General features: G+C 48.7%; 2 protein-coding genes across 2 annotated transcripts; one reads left to right on the plus strand and one right to left on the minus strand.

The window, feature by feature from the left end:
- LOC110433851 (reticulon-like protein B1) lies at positions 11 to 2,207 on the minus strand. The gene is made up of 5 exons (XM_021456705.1): positions 1,826 to 2,207; positions 1,008 to 1,188; positions 747 to 888; positions 572 to 641; positions 11 to 472 (listed from the first exon to the last, which is right to left on the minus strand). The coding sequence occupies exons 1-5, from the start codon at positions 2,118 to 2,120 to the stop codon at positions 306 to 308; spliced, it is 855 nt and encodes a 284-aa protein (XP_021312380.1). The 5' UTR covers positions 2,121 to 2,207; the 3' UTR covers positions 11 to 305.
- On the plus strand, positions 11,577 to 13,911 carry LOC8079469 (probable membrane-associated kinase regulator 2). Its single transcript, XM_002454857.2, has 2 exons — positions 11,577 to 13,152; positions 13,294 to 13,911. The coding sequence occupies exons 1-2, from the start codon at positions 11,982 to 11,984 to the stop codon at positions 13,374 to 13,376; spliced, it is 1,254 nt and encodes a 417-aa protein (XP_002454902.1). The 5' UTR covers positions 11,577 to 11,981; the 3' UTR covers positions 13,377 to 13,911.

Raw genomic sequence — 14,999 nt, forward strand, 5'->3', positions numbered from 1 at the left:
AGACCATAAATATCATCAAATTCCAAACTGCATTGATAAGTAGCAAAAACAGTGTCACAGGTACAGTCTGCGCTCGACGTCTACAACACAGATCAAAATCAAACAGCACTACCGGAAATTCGGCTACACCCATGAAGGGCAAAGCTAGCAATTCGGCTACACCCATCAAAACCAAACAACAAAGCAGCCATACACAACATAATGCATAGGCCATAGTGGTGCTCACACCCACAAGTGCTGCCTCCTGAGAAACTCGAACCGATTGCTAGCATTCCCTACTAGGAGCAACCTTGCATCACTTGCTTCTAGTGCTTCTTGTCTTTCGCAGGACCCCTTGGTACTTTGCTCAGAACCTTCTCATCAAACACAGCGTACTGCTTCTTAATCTCAATCCACCCCTTCTCGCCATACGAGTCAATGTGATCCTCATACTTCTCATACAGCACAGGTACTGTGTGCAGCACCACAAAGACTGTTTTGCACAAGAGGAAGACGATCCAGTGTCAGCCAATCAGATACATGGAAGAGGGGTTAAAAACAAGGTTTTCTCTAAGTTGCTTGGATCACTTACCAATGTAAACCAAGGTCAAGAAGTTGCAGCAACTTCCAAGAACAGAAAGGAACCAAAACCCAGCAATAACCTAATTTGTCCAATAGAGAAACAAAATGAGACAAGTGTAGGTTGCTGTACGATCAATTGTTCATCATAGGCAATAACATAGTAGTTAGTAGACAACTAGACATACCATTAGGAACTTCTTTATGTCCCGGCCAAGAGCAATCTGGCGGAGATTGGCAAAGGCCCTGTTGATCTCATAACGAGTGGATAGCGCAATGTTGACAACTAAATCTTCAGGAATGATCACCTCTGGGATCTTAGGGGGAGCCCTGAATTAATGGGCAGAATTTCACATCATGAAGTTAGTCTATGCACACATAACTGGCAAAGAACAAACTTGCATCTTGTATAAGTTTGAGCAATTTATGATACTGAGGTGACATCTTACTTGTGGATAAACGATGAAGCGTTAGACCAGAGAAAGAGAACACCCAGAGAGAATATGAGACCGTGGCAAACAAAAGTAAGAAGATGGTAGCCAAGCAATTCAAATAGGATCCAGATTGCTGTGGCACCACCAAGTACTCCAGCAGAGATGTTCCTGTTCCTCCACAGGAACACATCAGCAGCTGCAAAATAGAGAACAGTAATGAGTTCGGTAGGTACAACAATGACAGAAGATCATCAGGTATTTAGGTCTCACAATTCCCATTACACCAATCAAGTTAAGACAGGAGAATATCAGCTGTAGACACAGACCAATGAGCAAATAGTGCGCTTGTTGTCATTTGTTTAGAATAAAGATGTATAATTAGGCACAACAACACAGTACAAGCATCACAATCACTCCAAAGGAAGTCCTTCCGTTTCAGAGTAGACAAGGTAGTATCAAGCAGCTCCAATGAAATGCCATTTGTTGAGATAATAAACATAAGGTAAAGTGATACAGATCAAGTACGGACGTGCAACGACTTGCATTGATCAAATTTGTAGCAAGCATAGAGTAACCAAGCATACTAGTCGCCTCCACTTGTCAAGGACAAGTAAGATCCCAATCTGTGGGACTGCGCTGGCCGATCTAAACGACCAATTCCTAAAACCTTAGCTAGCCCCATTCCATAAAACGTAAGCAATCAGATCTACCAATCCGCAACCCAAGCACCTCAGCGCAGCCCACACAGATCCCCCACGAGCCCAGATCCGATCTAACGATTTCAAGCCAAAAAAGCAAGCAGCGTTCAGAGCGGGTGAGAAACAGAGCCATACGCTTGCCACCACCGAGGGCCTTGTGGATGGGCTGCTCGCGGCCGAAGAGGCGGAACACCTTCGCCTTGGCCTCGGCGGCCGCCGTGGCGGCGGAGTCGGAGAAGGAGGTCTGCTTGACCTCGTCGGCGGGCGGCGCCGAGGGGCGGGGCCGCTCGTCGTTGTCCGAGTCCGAGGACGACGAGGAGTCGCCCTTGCCGCCGCCGCCGACGTGGAGCTTGTCGGCGAGCTTCTCCATCAGCGACTCGTGCTTGGGGCTCGCGCCGCCTTCCTCGTGCGGCTGCGACTGCTCCGCCATGCTGGAAACCCTCGCGCTCGCGGTGATTGCTGCGGGGGACACGGGAAAGGCGGAGGAGGCGTGGAGGAGAAATGGGGGAGATCTGGTCTTCCTTCGTGCGCTGGGATTTTATAAGCGCGCAAGGGGTTTAGGGCTGGTGGCGAAATCAGGGGCGTCAGATTTGGATTGGACGGTGGAAATGGAGCGAGTGGGGTTTGGTTCGGTCTGGACGACTGGACGGCGGAATGCTTTCGGTGCTCCAATCGGAGAGAGTAACGCTTGGTGTACACGGATTTGTTCGATTTTGATGGAGGGGAAAAACATATCAGGCCCCATGTGTCTCATTTTCATGAACCATGTGTCGGGAGTTAGAAATAGATCTAATGTATTTTTTGTATGTGTTTAGAAATTTCAAATTGACTTGGAATTTAGAACGAAGGGGTAGTAGCTAATTTCTTTTGGTCTAGGTACCACTACTGTTCGGAGGAATGTACTGCGATATTGCAAGCACACCATTGTTGGCATTTTTTTGGAACGTGCGAAATGTTCTTGTTTCCTGCATTTTTCATGTGAAAATGATCTGGTTTCTGTGAATTCCTGTGTGATTCCTATAAAATTCCTACGTCCCAAATGGGCCTTAGAAATATTGCAAGGTATAAAAATATGACCAGTTTAGTCACTGTATCTTGGAACCACAACAAAATGATTCCATGTAAGTTAAGAGAAAGATGTAAAACCATTTTCCAATTGGACAAAGGAACAGACGCAATGGCGGCAAGGGCCTTAGAAATATTGCTTTTCTCATTGTACTAGGTAAATCATATTTATTCTTGCTTTCTGTAGGTTTTGTAGTGCTTTTTGGTATTAGCTAGCTTCGTGCGGAACAATGAACAACTGGCAAGTGACTTCATCTCATAATAATGCATACCACAACAAACACTATACATCCTACAAGTTGAAGCAAAAAAAAATCCCTACTAATCTAGTTCAAAAAATGTTAAATTCCCATGTCAAAGCACACAAGTACTACCTTCTTTTATGAATTGTACCAACATGCATTTGATTGCCATATTAAAACTATGAAGACTTTCTTATTTTTTTAGCTGAGAATTATCCCTGCCGTGTTGCTTTAGAGCTTAGGAGAAATCATGAGCATCATTGCATTGCATCAAATCTTATATTTGTCTTTAAAAAAAGAGTAAAACAGCAAGCGCTGGGGTGCACAAGCAATGGTACGTGCAGCAGAAACACGGAGGTGGCGTTAACCGTGGAAAGGTGGGCGGGATCAACGTGGAGGGGGCACCCCCAATCACACCTGCGCCACTAACCTTTCCTGCTGGACTGGGGCCCGCAAATACAGTAATACTACTCGGAATCTCTTCGCCGTTTTGAATCAGCGAACGCCGAGACGATTCCCGGTGGGCCCCGCGGGGTAAAAATCCGTATCTTTGGGTACTCGATGATTTCAGCCATCGTCCTTTTTTCTTTTTTCTTCTTTTTTACCGCATAAATAGCACGCTTGCTTGTTTGGATCGAGCAATCGCGGGAAAGGCGGGAAATATATATGAACAAACCGATGCCAATTTGCTGTTAATTCATTTGTGATGCACTTGTTTATTGGTAAATTTGGAATTGTTATTTGGCTGCTTGATTGTGGTCACTATGTTTGCTGTGAATTCATTTTGTGAGTGCACTTGTTTATTGGTAATTTGGAATTGTTATTTGGCTGCTTGATTGTGGTCACTATGTTTACATCTACGCATAAACTTTTTGTTTGGAAATTCCGATGCAAGCTATCAACCACTCTTCTCGGTTCCAAAACTTCTTACACAAGTAGATTTACTTTCACTATTGTTGGGGCGTAGATGTATTTTAGTTTTAGGGTCTGTTTAGATTGGAGATGAAAATTTTTTGATGTCACGTCCGGAAGGATGTCGGGAGAGGTTTTTACAAACTAATAAAAAAACAAATTACATAGCTCGTCGGGAAACTGCAAGACAAATCTATTAAGTATAATTAATCTGTCATGAGCACATGTGGGTTACTGTAGCACTTAAGGCTAATCATAGAGTAACTAGGCTTAAAAGATTCGTCTCGCGATTTTCAACCAAACTGTGTAATTAGTTTATTTTTTTATGTACATTTAATGTTCAATGCATGTGTCTAAAGATTCGATGGAATGGATGAAAAAAATTTGGGTGGGAAACTAAACAGGGCCTTAGAATATAAACTACCCTCTCATATACACTTAGAGCATCTCTATGAGTTTGGTAAAATAACTTCCTATCTCGATTCTTTAGCAAAAAAGAAAAAAGTCTCCTCCAATAATTTGGTAAAATAGATAATTAAAAATAAAAAGTTATCAAATATACTTCTCAACTCATAAGTTTACAAAGTGGAAAGAACTTCCTATTCCCTCTAGTAAAAGGTATAATCGGCTCTAGTTTAAAATTTACAACAAATAAATATGGACCCTACTATAAATTTTAAATATAGAAAGCTATTATAGATTACTGTTGGAGAAGAATAAAATTTAAAGATGTTTTTTTTATTAACTTGCTAGATCTATTAGTTTAGCAAATAATTATACTAAACTCCTAGAGATGCTCAGACCCCTTTATCATGTGTTGAGTTGGATGTGTTTGGTTTGAGGACCAAGTTGGATGGGATACCGTGATCCATAGATATTGAGATAAGGGTATTCATGATGCACGTTTGGTTGGATAGATGGGATGAGCCATTTTTCTATTTGGTTGGAATGGGCGAAAGTGGATGGGATAAAATAGATCTGATTTTTTTTTGAATTTTAACATTGTAACACTTTTATTTTTATTTGGTAATTACTATTCAACTATGGACTAACTAGGCTCAAAAGATTCGGCTCGCAAATTATAGATAAACTGTATAATTAATTATTTTTATCTATAATTAATTCTTATTATATGTGCCGCAAGATTCGATGTGACGAAAAATTTTGATTTTTTTAAAAATTTCTAGGGTGAACTAAACAAGGCCTAACTGCACCCTATAGCACGGATTCAAGGCGACCCCTGGCGGCGCTTGATTGCGAGCCGAGGGAGGGAAAGGGAAGACTGGAAGAGACCCTAGCTCTGATTCCGGCAGAAAAGGGCAAGAGGAAGTTGGGGGATGACAACTCGGGCCCCACGTGTCGTAGAGGCATGAGAGGGAGGCGGCTGGGGCCTGGAAGATTGGGCTTGCCTGCTGCCGTTGTTAGCAGGCCGATGGCCCAAGATTGGAAAGAGAGGAGGCGCAATTACTTAGGCCTTGTTTAGTTCACTCCGAAATTCAAAAACTTTTCAAGATTTTACGTCACATCAAATCTTATGGCACATGTATGAAGCACTAAATATAGAAGAAAACAAAAACTAATTGCACAGTTTGTCTGTAATTTACGAGACGAATCTTTTAAGCCTAATTCGTTTATAATTGGACAATATTTGCCACAAACAAACGAAAATGCTACAGTACCAAAATTCGAAATCTTTTCGGAACTAAACAAGGCCTTATTAGTTTGTAGGTTGCAATTTATTTGAGCGTCCATGCGTTGTCTACCTTCGCTCGTCCTCCTCGACATACAGGCACACAAGGCTTTGTCACCATGTTCTCAAAGCCATGGCTGAAGGGATGGTAACACTGTTTTTGCTCCTACGGCTGGTATTATTGTTTTATTCCAAGTTCCCATCTCATGGTGAATGCACATGGGGCATACACACCAAAGCGAATATTTTCATCCTCCCCGAGATGTTCCTCTCTTCGTTGATTGCCCTCATCATCGTGGCACTCTGCCTTAGCAGTCAACCAGAGGTGATGCCAATGCAGTTGACAAACATTCATCGGCATATGCCGCAACTGTGACCATCGACTGCAGTTTGCTACGACAATGTGCTCTCTAGCGTCATTGCCAAGATTGTGTGACACAAATATTGTTGTATGGGTTGCCTGCCACTAGAATGAAATAAATTTTATGTACCAGATATGGTTTTATAAGATATAAAATTGTGGTTTTATATTATAAGTACAAAATAATGATTTTATATGGGTTGCTAGATACATTATGTTTATTATGTGCGGCGACCTTATCAAGCTTTTTCTGACCTAGCCGATGACAGGCACCCACACCAATGATGGTGAGCCTTCTTTGACGAGCTCACTCACTCATGAGAGTGGGATAGTGAGGGGCACCTCAGCACAAGTCAACACTATACTATGGGTCTCACCTTTAAGCAAGGTCATATAGCATGTATATAGTTATGGATGAGATGGATTCCTCCCTAATTTTTGGGTCAGGACCTCCCACTAATGCGTCTCGTTGAAGAAATAAATCCATCCTAACTTTTAGTTTGGTTTGAAGGATTTAGAGAGGCGGAATGATTCATGGTTTTGACAGTTTTAGCTATAGGTCTTCGTATCATCTAGATACCCCACATGCCATTCCTGCTTTATTTATTTTATTTTTCCATGCCTTATCATCTCCATAGAGCGCTTTGTGAGACTTATACATCTGCTCCTCCCTCGATATTCCGATCCTCTACTTGTCGCTGGTTAAGGCTATTTGGTTGATATACTTAGAAGTTATCTGGGCCTGGCAACCAGTCCCACGCATACGAATTCATCGGCCTAGAATGGAGATCTTTGCATGTTTGTTTCTCTGCTTGGGAGGCAGTAACCAAACAACCCTAAGGACACTCACAACAGTAAGAGTCAGCTGCTAGCTCTAAGACAACCTCTCTAATAATATGATTAGACCCACATGACACTCTCACATGTTCTTAAAATATGTGTACGCGCTTAGCTCTTGATCAAGAGCTAGCTTTCTCTCTCTTCTATTAAAATATAAAAAGAATGCTTAGAGCTAGCTTATGAGCTAGCCATTACGAGTGCCCTAAGGTGCATGCTTTGGTTGGGGTGGAGTGAGGTGCAGAGTGATGCAATGTGCATGCATTCTCCAATCCGTTCACATCAATGATTAGCTGATGAAGCCTTTAAGCCTGAGCAACAACAGACCGACCTGAAGAGCAGAGCATATCATGTTCCCGTCAGTCTCTCTCTCTAGAGAATCTGTGGTTGCGATGAGGCTGTAAATCTGTAATCGCGCAGCGCCTCACCATGCCCTTAGCAGCCAAGTTTCCGGAACATAGGGTATGTGGTACGGGAACGTGGTACGCGGTACGACATTCTCATAAACTATGGAACGTAGGGGGTATATAGCTTCGTCTCGTTCCTTTAAGTTGCGGAACGCGTTCCACTTTCTAAAGAAACGTGTTTGGGACGTAGTGGTTGACTCAGGTAGTTTTACGTGTTGTTTTGAACCAAATGAGTTCGATTCCTAGCGTGATATAGTTTACTATTGTATTTTTGTTTCACTTAGGGCTGTCCAACTCCAACCTTAAGGCTCATTGCAGGTCTAGGCCAATGAGTCAATCACCATCTAGATTTTTCGCCGACCGCTCATGGACGGGCATGGCGCAGTATGCACACATACCACGAAGTTCCATATGATTGCTCCTATATATGATTCGTGTTCCACTGCATTTGGGAACGATGTTCCATGATGTTCCCGTTCCATGTTTCGGGACGAAGTTCCCGGAACGGGGAACGTGCCCATGTTCCCGTACCCCGGCTGCTAAGACCATGCCCGTACAGGCAAAGGCGGCTGTGCTTGTGATTTGTCATCCCATCCGTGGAGGCCCGTGGGTATAGATGTACATTTGGCCCGGTCCGTGGCACGGCCCGGTCCGGTGTTTGCGGGCCACGGGCGGCCCGGCCCGTTGCCGGACCGGGCCACGGGCCGCACCCTCGGCCCGCAGCACGGTGGTGGCCCATGGCCCGACACGGCCCGCTCATTTTGTTCTATATGTTGTGATTTTATGCTCTTTCTCTTTGATATAACTTGTGAATTGAATATGTTTTGCTTGAAACAATGAAATTGTATGCTGCTTCTTTCATATGTTGTGATTTGTGAAAAATTGACCTTTGTTAAAAAAAACTAGTAAATTAAGACATGAGATGCTTGTCGGGCTGTGGGCCGGTCCGGCCCGGAAAAATAGCCCACGGGCCGGACCATGGGCCGCACCCTCAGCCCGCAGCACGGTGGTGGCCCGGCCCGGTCGGCCCGTGGCCCGACGTGGCCTGCCCCGTGCCAGCCCGGTCCGGCCCGATCGGGCTGCGGGCCGTGCCGGCCCGGTCCGTTGTACATCTATACCCGTGGGGCGTGGGTCTGCTGCTCATAACTGACTGCAGGCCATGATCGTTGGCCTACTGCTCAGCTTCAACAATGGCAATGGCACGGCATCATGCACCTTCAGCTCGCGACGTGCCACGCAGATGCAGTGTCAGCTTGTCACCCCCAAGGCCCCAACCCGTAACATGATGGACATGGACACCAGCCGTCAGTTCAGTTGACTACTCGAGTTCGAGTACTACTCGATCACACGCATTCCGAGGCAAATCCTATCGTTTGCATGTTCATAACAAAATCCCAGTAATCAGCTGACCAGATGAACCGATTTAACAAGAAATCTTTACGACCACTAATAATATGTGTTCATTTTAGCAGCAAATTTAGTTAATATTTTGTCAAACACCAAAATTCTTTAACCGAAGGATGCCCAAAGCCCACGAACCGGGCACGCCGCGCAGCCACTCACTCACCACCAGGCCACCACCGGTTCATGCCAAACGTGTGCGGGCGGATTTGTCATGCCATCGCAAGCCGTGTGCTGACAGATCTTGGCGATTTTGTTCTGCCAAAAAAAAAAAAAAAGAGAAGCCAGAACTCCCTTCGTTCAACAGGAATGCTGGGCCGTCAGCCCAAACGGGCTCTGTGGCCCGTTTCTTCACACAGCGAGCCCACTTGCTCCCAGCTGTTATAAGGAAATTGTTCCCATGATTTGGACATACTATACCCCTGTTTCTTCACAGAGTCTCTTTTGGTTTCCTTCTGTTGACCGGGCATGGCAAAACGAACCTGATCGAGTCGATTTTGGTGCATTCTTTTTTTAATATCTGTAAAAAGACGCGACGAAAATGATGCGAGGCACGGACACGGACACGACTGAATAAACAGCTTTGCTTTGGAAACCACGAAGTCAACTTTGAATAGCTGCTGCAAGGTCAGTAATCCGACACTGACTTGGCAATGGTTCTGTGGTGCCTTTCCCAGAAACCAGTGACCGAGTGAAAAAAAAAAAAAGGAGACAACACAACAAGACGAGAAGATGATGGCACATGGCAGTAAAATCACATTGCAGTTGCAGGTGATGGCACGGACAAGGATTACCGCATGCACTACCCACCCAATCCGTTCCGGTTCACGTCGAATGATTATGTGAAAATCAAGTGCCGAGTCGTCTCGTCACATGTGGTGTCACTGTGCCGTGCCCGTGCGTGGGGTGGGACAACAGCAACAGGCCGACCTCCTCAAGAGCAGAGCGTATCACCTTCTCTTGAGTTCTCTCTCGTCAGTCAGGACGGCCTCGCCATGCCGGACACAGGCTTTTATAGGCTTCTGATCCGTGGAGTGGAGGCCAGGCCCGTGGGTGCCTCTGCCTCCTCTCCTCGTCTGGGCAGACCAATGGTGGCTGCCCGCCCGTGACTGACTGAAAGCTGCTGCAGTGCCACGCCCAGCCCAGTGTGTGTGAGTGTGAGCTCCTCGTCATCCAGCCAGGCAACGCTACAACATGTGACTATTATGTGAGCGTTGCCAATTGCCATGCAGATGAGCTGCAGGGATGGCCGGGACCCGGGCCGATGGACATGGACGCGCAGCCGTCAGTTCAGTTTACTACTCGAGCACTCGACCAGACGCATTCCGAGGCAAATTCGCATGTTCGTCACAACAAAAATCCCATAATCAGCTGACTCTCAGTTTTTATACTCTACTGCTTCTTTTAGGCCTGTTTTAGTTCCAAAAAGGTTTTAGAACCGTAGCACTTTGGTTTGTATTTGATAAATATTATCTAATCATTGACTAACTAGGTTTAAAAGATTCTTCTCGTTAATTCCGACTAAACTATACAATTAGTTTTTATTTTTATCTATATTTAATACTTTGTGCATGTGTTTAAAGATTAGATGTGATAAAGAATCTGAAAAATTTTGTAAAACTTTTTATGAACGCCTTACCAGTATAGTACTCCGTACGTGTTTTACCACACCAGCACTGAGCCACTGACAGTGGTCCACTGCTCAGTTACTGCTCGATGGGTCGTACTGTAGTAGGAAGGGCCATGAGTCAGGAAACAAGCACGATACCGAAAATACCGTTCGCTGATTTATTCTTAAAGAAAATATATTATTAATTATGAAAAAGTGAAAAATGAACAACATCCTCGAAGAGCACCGAAGAACATGCACGAGTGCAGCATGTTCGTTGGTCGAAAGACATGGCTATGTTCGTAAACTAATAGATTCAGCAGATAAAATCAAACAAACAACAGACTTATGGTTAAATCTAGTTCAAACACAAAAAAAAGTCTGTCAATCAAAATTTTAAATATAGAATTCAGTGAAAATTTTGGCGCTATTCCGTGACTGATTCGATTTGCGGATGGCGTTAGCCCAATTAACCTATTCTTTAAAGAGAGATATCTCTGTGACTATTATATTATTGAACACCGAACCATGTCCATCTTGACAGCAAGTTAAGTGAATATTTTATCAAAACCGATTTTTTTAAATAAATAATCAAACTGACCGAATCCCTCAGTTCTATGCACCGGGCGCGCCGCGCAGCCACCACTCTCGCACCCGTTCATGTCAAACGTGTGCAGATTTGTCATGCCGTGTGCTGACCACACTGCACATCTTCTAGCTCGAACAGACCTTGGAGATTTGTTCTGCAAAAATTGACAGCCAGATTTGGCTGGCCGTTTGCGTCACACACGTGCAGCGCCAACAGATTTGGAAAACAGAATTTGGAATTCTCGATTGAGAGATTTTCGCCTTGTTTAGTTTCCAAAAATTTTCAAGATTCTCCGTCACATCGAATCTTTATATACATGCATGAAGCATTAAATATAGATGAAAATAAAAACTAATTGCACAGTTTGTCTGTAATTTGCGAGACGAATCTTTTGAGCCTATTTACTCTATAATTGTATAATAATTATCACAAACAAACGAAAGTGCTACAGTAGCCAAAAGCAAAAATTTTCGCGGACTGAACAAGGCCTCTGCCAATGGATTGGAGGCCTTGTTTAGTTCCAAAAAATTTTACAAAACAGACACTGTAGCATTTTCGTTTGTATTTGACAAATATTGTCCAATCATACAGTAACTAGGCTCAAAAGATTCATCTCGTCAATTTCGACCAAACTGTACAATTAGTTTTTATTTTCGTCTATATTTAATACTCTATATATACGTCTAAAGATTCGATGTGACGAAAAATGTGAAAAATTCTGCAAAATTTTCTGGAAAGTAAACAAGGCCGGAATTGAAATCGACGGCTGGAGGAGGAGGAAGGAGATCACGGGAGCCCCACCGCCGCCCGCCCCCGGCCTGAGCAGTGCACGGGCGGACGGGCCCCCCTCTCTCTGACGCCGTCGAAAGCCGGAAGCCGCCCTCCCCGTCCAACCCCCTCTGCTGCTCATCTATTTGGCATTGATGCGGCAACTGCAACGCCACCTCCTCCATCCGCAGCCGGTCCTCCTCACTCCTCTGTCCTCCTCAAAAGGCTCCCTCAAAAAAGAGTCTTTTTTCGACCGCTGCGAGTCGAGAAGGCGAGGAGTAGTTGGCCTCGGAACCGAGCAAGCGAGGGAGCAAGATTTGACTGCCGAGAAGTGAGTGAGTGAGCCAGAGTGAGGGGAGCTCCAGCTTCCAGCAAAGCTCCGTGCCGCTGTTCCGTTCCGCGCGTGCGTCATGGAGTCCTTCAGCTTCCTCAAGTACCTGCGCGGCGGCGGTGGCGGCGTGGTCGCCGGCGCCCAGCGCGCGCCCGCGGCCGCAGCCACCACGACCACCACCATCTCCGCGTCGGCGTGCGAGGACGGCGGGGGCGGGGACGGCAACGACGACGACGCCTCCTTCTTCGACCTCGAGTTCGCCGTGCCCGGCGACGAGAGCGCCGCGTCCGACGCTGAGGAAGAGCGGGTCGAGTTCAACTTCGCCGTTGCCGGCGGAGAAGACGTCGTGGCGCCCGGGGCCGCCGAGGCGGTGGTCGTCGAGACGCCGGCGCCTGAGGCGGAGACGGAGACCGAGACCGAGGTAGAGGCCGTGCCGGTTCCGCCGCCGGCGCCGCTGCTCCGCCCGGCCACCAAGTTCCGCGTCCTGCTGCTCAAGCTGAGGAAGCCCAAGGCCCCGGCGCCAGCCGACGGGGTCGCGCAGGCGCCGAGGCAGCAGGCGACGAGCCGGTTCCTGATAAAGTTCCGGGTGGAGGACGCGCCGCTGGCGTCGCTCTTCACGCGCGACAACAGCTCGCGCACCTCGGACGCTGGCGCGGACCGTGCCCCGGCCACCGCGGCGGCGGCAGAGCCCCAGCACGAGGTGGCCTCGATCACGGCGGAGGAGCGGCGGTTCGCGAAGGAGGTGGTCCTGCGGTACCTGAGCAAGATCAAGCCGCTGTACGTGAAAGTGTCGCGGCGGTACGGCGAGCGCCTCCGGTTCGGCGGCACGGCGAGCGAGGGCGAGGAGACGGACGTGGAGCCCGACCCATCCCCGGCGCCAACACCTTCCCCGTCCCCGTCGCCATCCCCGTCCCAGGCTCCTTCGTCGTCGTCGGCGACAGCGACGCCTGCGGCGATGACCCCTGCCCCGGCGCCGCAGCCGGTGGTGGTGGCCTGCGGCGTGCGCGCGCCCCGCGCCAGCGTGCCCGCGGGTCTGAAGCAGGTGTGCAAGCGCCTCGGAAAGAGCCGGTCGGCTTCCTCCGCGGTGGCCGCGGCGCCCTCGCCGGGTGCCCATGCCCCCACGGCGGCGGGCACAGGGACAGGGACGGGCCCGCAGCAGCCGCAGCGGCGGGACGACTCGCTGCTGCAGGTGCAGGACGGCATCCAGAGCGCCATCGCCCACTGCAAGCGCTCCTTCAACGCGTCCAAAGGTACGGGTACGGGTCATCATCGGGCCCACTGCATGCACGGATGGGCCCACCTCCCAGAGACACAATAGCAGCCTACTTAAGCTACGATACCTAGGAGTAATGGCTAACCGCATCTTTGCGTGTGTACTTGGTGTGCCGTAGGGTCGGAGTCGCCGCTGCTGCGGTCCATGACGGCGACGACGGGCGGCGAGGCGAGGGCGGCCGGCGCCGGGGAAGGCGCGTGAGGCGGTCCGGTGGCGCGAAGACTGTGACGGTGATCGCCGTAATACCCGTACGGCCGTACATCGGGCTCTAGTGATGTGGTGGTGTCAGTGTAGATGGTAGTACTACTCCAAGTAGTAATAGATGGTGTTTGGATTAGGCTGGTGACGGCGTGTTATGTTTAAAAAAAAAATGGGGTAGGCATGCATGCATGCATGTTTTGGTTTGGAGCAACGTGGCCGGAGGCAAAGCTTTGTCTTTAGCGAGCGCCGCGCCGCGCCGAGCTGAGCTGAGCTGAGCTGAGCTGAGCTGCATTGCATGATCTCGCCGTCTGTTGTCTAGTTCGATGATGATAGTTTGTCCGTGTGTCTGTCTGGAGGCTGGTGGTGGTTGCACCGTGTGTGCAGTGTAGTGTAGTACAGTGTACTAGTAGGTGGTGTGGTAGTGGGGTATGCGACGCATGTAGTACGTGCTCTTACATTATATGTAAAAATATTGCCAGTCCGGCCATGTGAAGTCGCTTTCAACTCCCTAGTAAATTGCTCATCATTTAATTTCTGTCCTTTGATTGTTACTCTAATTCTAGTACGAGCAGTCGTGGATGGTGTACGACTTGTTCCTCGTTCGTTCATGGCGGTGTGTTACGGTGTTGGGACGGCTGAAACGGCGGTAGGTTAGGGACAGCCGCATCTCTGTAGACACGGGTGGATACGAGTAGCATAGCAGCGAGCGAGAGAAAAGACGGCGGCTTATCGGCAGAAGAAGCACGCACGCCAGGCCCCTGGGTGAGCAAGGAAAAGGGCGCTTTCCCGTTGCCGGATTTGTTGCGTTGCAGGTGCGCGCTGGGAGGATTTGTGTTTGTTTTCCTTTTCCCGAGGGGCGACGGAGAAGAGCAGCGAGGCGTGTGACAGCGAGTACGTACGTGTATCCTCCCTCCCCGTCGCGGTCGGTGGACCAAATCTGGCGGCCGGTGTTTTTGGCAGCGCGCGGCTTTCCGTCCCCTCCGCTCCGACGTCCATCGGATCGGACTGCCTCGCCCTTGTCGCGTTGTCTTGCCCCGCCGCGGCGCGTCCGTGCCGAGCGAGCGGCAGCCTCGGTCGCCGCGAAAGGCTACGAGTAGCACGGAGCAAGGCGCGACGCCAGGGTCTCGACTCGACTCGTCATGACGTACCGCTCCGTGGGCCTGCGCGCCTTCCGTGGACGAGCACGCCACGACCTGCTTTGTGTGCCACCTCGCCATTCACGCACGCGGCGCCAAGGCACCACAAGTACTCCGTGCCTCTGGAGTGACTGCACGTCGCGGCCCGGTCCCGGTGCGCGACGCCTGGCCGGCCGGCCGGCTGCTGGCCGCTTTGAGCGCCTGCACGCTTGGGTGGGTGCACTCTACTTACGTGCCACAGGCGTAGCTGACGTCGTGGGTCACGCACGCGTCGACGCGCGGCGTAGTAGTTGCCCTCGCCTGGCTCTCCCGGGCCCGGCGAGTCAGCGAGTCATGGAGCGAGGACGGGGAAGTGATGTCCAGATTTCCAGGGAGTAGGGCCCGTGCGTGGTGTGGTTCGTCGCGAATTAAACCCGGCAAGATTGCCAGAAGCCCGCATTGACTTTGTTTCATCTACTACTCTCAGTACATTTACACTAAGCGCGAG

Source organism: Sorghum bicolor, chromosome 3 (assembly GCF_000003195.3).
Source record: "Sorghum bicolor cultivar BTx623 chromosome 3, Sorghum_bicolor_NCBIv3, whole genome shotgun sequence".
NCBI classification, from domain to species: Eukaryota; Viridiplantae; Streptophyta; class Magnoliopsida; order Poales; family Poaceae; genus Sorghum; species Sorghum bicolor.

Bases quoted from the DNA above. Each gene is read 5' to 3' on its own strand.
- LOC110433851 (XM_021456705.1), bottom strand. From the start codon at position 2,120: ATGGCGGAGCAGTCGCAGCCGCACGAGGAAGGCGGCGCGAGCCCCAAG. The intron at 889-1,007 runs GTAAGATGTCAC...CCATTAATTCAG, and splicing joins GCTTCATCGTTTATCCACAA to GGCTCCCCCTAAGATCCCAG. The intron at 473-571 runs GTAAGTGATCCA...TGTGCAAAACAG, and splicing joins CTTGACCTTGGTTTACATTG to TCTTTGTGGTGCTGCACACA.
- LOC8079469 (XM_002454857.2), top strand. From the start codon at position 11,982: ATGGAGTCCTTCAGCTTCCTCAAGTACCTGCGCGGCGGCGGTGGCGGC. The intron at 13,153-13,293 runs GTACGGGTACGG...GGTGTGCCGTAG, and splicing joins CTCCTTCAACGCGTCCAAAG to GGTCGGAGTCGCCGCTGCTG.